A 7164-nucleotide genomic window follows, 5' to 3' on the forward strand; every position below is an offset into this window, starting at 1 on the left:
CTGGGCTGTGTTCAGCGGCAGGAAGTGTCTGCTCTGGGACAGACGCGAACGCCTGTCGCCGCCAGCCCACTGAACCTTTCAGAACCAGCCGGACTCGGACCGGGTCTTGGCGTCTGTGCTCTCCCCGGCGCCTGCACGCGGCGTGCGGGGACAGCATGTTGCAGGTCTTACTCCTCAGCGTGTTGGGTCCTGCTGCTCTGGGACTCCTGGAGTTCCCAGAGCCACAGCTCCAGGGCAGCCAGTGTGTCGAACAAGACTGCTACGGGCTTTTCCGGGGCCCTGCGACTTTCCGATTCGCGAGCCAGGCCTGCCAGGGCCTGCGGGGCCACCTGATGACCGTGCGCTCTTCAGTGGCAGCTGATGTCATCTCCCTGCTACTGAGCGGTGACAGCTCTCGCCTCTGGATTGGCCTGAAGCTCCCGCCCGGCTGCAGGGATTCGGGACAACTAGGTCCCTTGCGCGGCTTCCAGTGGGTTACTGGCGACAACAACACCAGCTACAACAGGTGGGCGCGGCTCCCCCAACCGTCTCTCTGCGGTCCCTTGTGCGTCGCAGTCTCGGCTGCTAGGTCTGCGTCTGGCGAGCAGGTTTGGGAGGAGGAGCTGTGCACGGTGGAGGCTGATGGCTTCCTCTGCGAGTTCCACTTCACAGCATCCTGCAGGCCTTTAACTGTGGAGCCTGGTGCCACGGCGGCCACCAGCGTCTCGATCACCTATAGAACCCCGTTCGGTGGCCGAGGCGCGGACTTTCAGGCGCTGCCAGAAGGTAGCTCCGCCGTGGTGGCGCCCTTTGGAGTGGAGCTGGTGTGTGAGAAGAGGCCAGGAGAGGCCGAGGCACGCTGGGGCCGAGAGGAGCCGGGCGCTTGGGACTGCGGTGTGGAGAACGGTGGCTGCCAGCATGCGTGCAACCAGAGCGCCGGGGCGTCACTCTGCCTTTGCCCCGCGGACACGGCCCCTCAGGCAGACCTGCGCTCTTGCGCCGCGCCTGAGGAGCACTCCTGCGACAAGCTCTGCGAGCACTTTTGCGTCCGCAACCCGGATGTGCCCGGCTCCTACTCCTGCATGTGTGCAACTGGCTACAAGCTGGCTGCTAATCAGCACGGGTGTGAAGACGTAGACGACTGTATGCAAGTGCCCAGTCCGTGCCAGCAGCTCTGTGTCAACAAGCAGGGCGGCTTCGAGTGCCATTGTCACCGTGGCTACGACATGGTGAACGGCGAGTGCGTGGAGTCAGTGGACCCATGCGTCGGGAGTAACTGCGAGTACCAGTGCCAGCCCTTGGGCAAAACTGACTACCGCTGCGTCTGCGCCGAGGGCTTTGTGCCCAATCCCCAAGCACCACACAAGTGCCAGATGTTCTGCAACCAGACTTCATGCTCAGCAGACTGCGATCCTAACAACCCGGACACCTGCCAGTGCCCTGAGGGCTACATTTTGGATGAGGGGTTCCTGTGCACCGACATCGACGAGTGCGACAATGGCAACTGCCTCGGTGCAGATTCGTGCAGAAATCTCCCCGGCTCCTACGAGTGCATCTGCGGGTCTGACTCGGCCCAAGCTGGCACCGACTGTGATCTCACCACGGTGAGCAACGGTGTCGTAGAGGGCGGCTCTGGGGAGGCCCCAGTGAGCCCAACTCCTGGCGCCACCTCAAGCTCGTCTCCTGCAGGGTCTGTGCATTCGGGCGTGCTCATTGGCGTCTCCATCTTGAGCTTGTGTTTGGTGGTGGAGCTTTTGGCACTCCTCTGCCACCTGCGTAAGAAGCAAGACGCCATACAAGCCAAGCTGGAGTACAAGTGTGAGGTTCCTGCCAAGGAGGTGGTGCTGCAGCATGTGAGAACAGAGCAGACGCCTCAAATACTCTGAGAGACCTCACTTCCTGGCCTCAGGTGTTCGCTTGGCATCTTCTTCTCTCCTGGCCCTCATTCCCCCACCTCCTCCCCTAGCCTTACTCCTTGGCTACCCCAAAGCATTTTAACTGGCATCAAAAAGTGGAAGAAACCCCCTATGCCTTCTTTCCATGATTGTAGGAATAGCTCGTTAAAGGGTTACTTTCATGGTATCACCAGACTAAAGGGCAGAGATGGCAGTTTTACAATGAAGATGCAGATTGCATAATGTCCCATGCCCTCTGTGGGGCAGGAGGAGTGAGCATTATTGGTCAGTGGCCTTTGGGGAGATTGTGATCTGATGGACTAGTAAGTGTAATTGTGTCATGGATGATAACTAAGATATTTATTTTTTAAGTATTTAAGACTTTTTTCTTTTTCGTTTTTTCCTACTTATACATCTTCATACTCACTTTGAGTTCCTTCCTTCTGCTTTCTCACTTTCCTATCTATATATTTATATACTCCTACTTATCATGTGGTAACTTTCTTGGTGATTTATTTTTTCAGCCTTTTGCACTTATAAAGCCAAGCCTGATTTTCCCCTCTCATTCCTACCAATTTTCCCTTCCCAGGAACTTGACCCACCCGACTGAGTCATCCTACCTGTATCTGACACTACTTTTACTCTTAGCTGTCTGCGTTGGCAGAACTCTTATGTGACACAGGGAAAAAAAAAAAAAAAAAAACCACTAAAAACAAGAATGGTTGGGCATTTGTTCTTTCTCTAGTTTTGCTCAGTTATCCTGAAGTTTCATGCATCAGCAGAGATATTATTTTAACAAAGGTTAAGATGTGAGAGGCATTTGTTATATTAGTGTTGCTGGACTGTCATAGAAATGAAACCCAAAGAGTTTTTATTTTTATTTTTTTTAAACAGTGAGCCTGGGTTGTATTATTGTTGTTGTTTTATTTGGATTGAAAAGTGGTAATTGTTGTTAAGCTTCATCTGCAGTTTTCTTTATTATTATTAATATTTTTATTATTAGCTATTTTAAACAGTGTTCAAATGTTCACATAACTGCTCTTGATTGAAAGAAAAAGAAAGGACCTCCCAGAAGAGAGTTTAAGAAAGTTTTAAGCTGCATGATTCATGCCAATTACCTTTTTGACTCTCACAGTTTTTGTAATTTGTAGGCCAAAATACGCCCAGCTTTACTGTTTTGGGGGGAATTTGGGCATTTAAATATAAAACCTGGAAGATACCCAATTTAGGGTCTCACCTTGACCAGGCCTTTGAGAATTTCTCCATTTTAGAGGGGTCTTCTAACCTCATTCACTTGGAACATGCTCTCTGACAAGAAATGGGGGTTGACTCCCTCCTCCCTCAGCAACTGGTTAGAAATGCAGAAACTTGAGCTCCATCCCACCTACTCTATGGAAATCTGTATTTTAACAAGATCTTCTGGGGGGTTGTCTGCCCAGTGTAGTATGAGGAGCACTGTTCCAGACAATTTCCAATTTCTGGAATACACTAAATATGGATTAGTAATAAGTAGCAGGCCAAATCAAGCCCTTTATTATCAAGAAACTGAAGAATTTTTATTTCATAGCTTTGCTTTCCAGTAGAAAAAAACTAGGTACACTCCTTTAGACATTGCCAAACAAGGTTTTTGGTTCAACTAAGTTAGGAATGAAATCATGAATGGAAAAAAAAGTGTATCTTTTGTGACACAAAGATTTTCCTGTACTATTTTGTAAACTCAGCATATTCGTACATATTTATTTATTAATGATAAACTAGAACACAGGCAAAACCCTTGTTTATGATATCACATGTAGAAAATAAACAAATAACAATGTGTTCTTATGTTGTGTGTCTGTCCACCTCCCTTCTCCCAATCCCCTCCACCCTGTTCATACCATTAAAACAAGGTTATTGAATAGTGCAAATACCATGAATTTCATTTGAGGCTGCTCCATACCCATTACTAGCCTCCATCTGCTCATGGCATCGTTTCTGACTTCCAAAGATTTTTTTTCAGAGGTGGTTGTTTTCACTGAAAAAGATGTCATGTTATATCTATGCACACAAATATTTATTTATTTTCCTTCTGTAACTATAAAAACTTCATACACAGGACTTGTGTCCATGCATTTTAAAATACATTATTTGTTATTAAATGAAATAAGTCAGTCAGAAAAAGACAAATTCTATATGATTTCACTGATACGTGGAATCTAAAGAACAAACTGAACTAACAAGCAAAACAGAAACAGAATCATAGATGGAGAGTAGATGACAGCTAGTAGGGGAAGGGTCAAGTGGTGGAGGGATTGAGCAAAAAGGAAAAATACTCATGGACATGGACAACAATGTGGGAATTGCTAACGGGAGTGGTGTATAAGGGGTCTATATGGTAATGGAAAAAATACAATAAAAAAAAATCCTGCTTTGGGCATCTCTAGATCCCATTTCTAGATCCCATCTCTGTGCCCTTCTGAACATAGTTTGGTGTTATCTGCTCCTTGAGATATGCAAATACAGCAGTCATGAAAGAGTCTCAGTCTGTGGCTCAAATGCAAATAATCACTTTTACATAACACGGTCTCATGTAGTATTAAAACATTCTCATTTCTGTTGATGAGAGACACTGCCTTTTAAATACACAAACCTCTTTGGCCCCTTTTTCTGGCTTGGTGGAACTGGCTGAATTTTATATGCAGTGCATTGGAAGTTTTCATAGAGCACAAGATAACGAAAATTGAATTCATCAAATATTCAAATACTTTTATACATCTGGATAATGCAGAATTCTTCAGTTTTAAACTTAGTAGTTAACTATTGTGAAGGTGCAGTTGGAGATTTCAACATCCATCTTGGATAAAGTTGACTGTTTTGGCATGTGGAGGGTGAGAGATGGGTGCTACTATGAGCAGTGCCTTATCCAGACAAGTGGTTGAGCAATGTTGCATTTAGGAGTTTGGTAGATTAGCAAAACATCAAATTCAATAGAAGGTAATATGAAGGAAGAAGTCGCTGAGTGGGGCAAAGCAGGTACAGATAAATTGTTCTGGGTGTTCAGAAAAGAGAGGGGTACCTTACAAATTTGTCCTGACTACCAGACCTTCCATTTTTCAAAAGCGCCTGTTTCCAACTTGCTGTCAAATTAACAATTCCTTTAAATTTTCTTCCTCCAGAGAAGGGGCATTTTCTTAAGAAGAGAAGACCAAAACACACATTTAGGACTCAGAAGCAAGAACTTTTACTGGGGTATCTCGGACTCCAAAACACCGGTGGAGTAGAGGCCCAGACCCTTCCTATCCTCCTCGCTCCCTGTTTCCTGAGAGATTAGCATGCCTATTTACAGGTTTTATTTAAACATGAGGTTCTCAAAAACAATTAAGAACCCCCAGTCCCTCTCTGAGAAAGACACTGAGTCCATATAAACAAGATGTTAGCTAAAAAACTAGCCCTCAGCATTTAAAAGAGGGTAGATCTTATGGAACAGTAGCCACAAGTCAATCTGTACAATCTGTTTCCTGTTCACATTGTTGGACATCCAGGACTGAAGGGGATTCCCAAACCTAAGCAAGCTCTACATGTTTGTTAATGATGTTCCACAGTGGACAGGGCCTGGGGGAGAAGGTCAAAGTGGTATTTCTGCATGAGTCATAATTTTATTTTATGAGTCAAATGGCTTTTTAGTATTCCCTTTGGACCTAATCCCTTTTCTTGGATAAAAGGTAACATTGTCACTTAGCTTTGGAAAGCACTATTATGTTCCAAAAGATGAATTTTAAATCTCTTTCAGGAGTACAGATCCCGCTTTCCCTTGCTGTATTAACAGTAGCAACAAGATTTGAGTCCTCCTCAGGCAGCACCCGCTTTATCCATGTGTAGTAGATGCAAGACTCCATTCCCTTGAGTTTTAAGGAAGAATGTGTTGTCAGCAGGACAGCACAGGTCCTGTCCATTGCTTGGCTCACAGGTCCTTAGCAAGACTGTGTCTTTCTGCTGGAATGGATGTAAGGGCTAATCAGGCAAGTAAGTAGATAGACCAGCAATAAGCAAATTTGTGGAAAGTTTTTAGTGTTTGCCCTAAATGTTGTACATATTGTTTGATTTTTGATTCAAGTTCTAAATCTAAAAGGGGTGTTCTTAAAACAGAAACTTGGAAGGGTCTCCCATAAACTATTTAAAAAAGGTTTAATTTAAGCTTGCTTTGGGACACTATGATAATCCACAGCAAGACAATAAGGAGTGCTTGGTCTCATTTCAAATGTGTTTTCTGGCATATTTTTGCCACAGTTTTCTTTACTGTGTGGTTCATTTTGTCATTCTTCCCCATAGATTGGAGTGTCCAAGATGCATGTCATTTCCATTGAATCTATAGTACCTGTCCTGTCTTCTGGGAGGTTTCTGAAGTGAACTCTGCTCAATATCACTTTAAAAGCTGTAAGAAAGTACAAATTTAGAATTATTTATTTATTTATTTATTTTACTGGCTTCAGGTCTAATTTTTATTCTGGAATATAAAGCTCTTTTGAGTTAAAGTAGAGTTGACATACAATGTTATATTAGTTTCAGGTATATAAGGTTTCACATTTATTTTCCTTACAAAGTGATTGCCATGAAAAGTCCACTATCCATCTGTTACAGTACAAAGTTATTGTGATATTATTGATACTCCCTCAGCTGTTCTTTACATTCCTGTGACTTATTTATATTACAACTATAAGTTTGCACTCCTTAACCCCCTTTACCTTTTTTCCCATACCCCCCACTGCCCAATCCTCTGGCAATTCTCAGTTTTTCTGTATTTATAGGTTGTTTGTTTTGTTTGTTCATTTCTTTATGTTTTAGATTCCATATGTAAGTGAAATGATACAGTATTTGTCTTTCTCTGACTTATTTCACTTATACCTCGTAAGTATATCTATTTTGCTGTAAATGGCAAGATTTCATTCTTTTTATGGCTGAGTAATATTTCAGTGAGTGTGTGTGTGTGTGTGTGCATGCACACACAATATATATCCACTTCTTCTATATTCATTCATCTATCGATGAACACCTTGGTTGGTTCAGTAACTTGGCTATTGTAAATAATACTGCAGTGAACATAGAAGGGAATATATCTTTTTGAGTTAATGTTTCATTTTCTTCAGATAAGCCCCCAGAAGTGGAAATGGTGGATCTTTCTTTCTCTCTTATTATATAGCCTTTGTTTTAAAGTCTATTTTGTCTGATATGTCTTCCTATCCCAACTTCTCTTTTTAATTTTCATTTTTATGAAACATATTTTCTATCCCTTTATTTTTAATCTCCATGTATC

General features: G+C 43.6%; 1 protein-coding gene across 1 annotated transcript; it reads left to right on the top strand.

Moving 5' to 3' along the window:
* Positions 1 to 6174, top strand: THBD (thrombomodulin). Its single transcript, XM_054572904.1, has one exon. It carries the CDS (start codon positions 156 to 158, stop codon positions 1863 to 1865), a length of 1710 nt encoding a protein of 569 aa, XP_054428879.1. The 5' UTR covers positions 1 to 155; the 3' UTR covers positions 1866 to 6174.
* Positions 6175 to 7164: the final 990 nt, after the last annotated feature.

This window comes from Pteronotus mesoamericanus, unplaced genomic scaffold (genome assembly GCF_021234165.1).
Source record: "Pteronotus mesoamericanus isolate MK-2021 breed Mesoamerican mustached bat unplaced genomic scaffold, CSHL_Meso_final contig_245, whole genome shotgun sequence".
Lineage (NCBI taxonomy): Eukaryota > Metazoa > Chordata > Mammalia > Chiroptera > Mormoopidae > Pteronotus > Pteronotus mesoamericanus.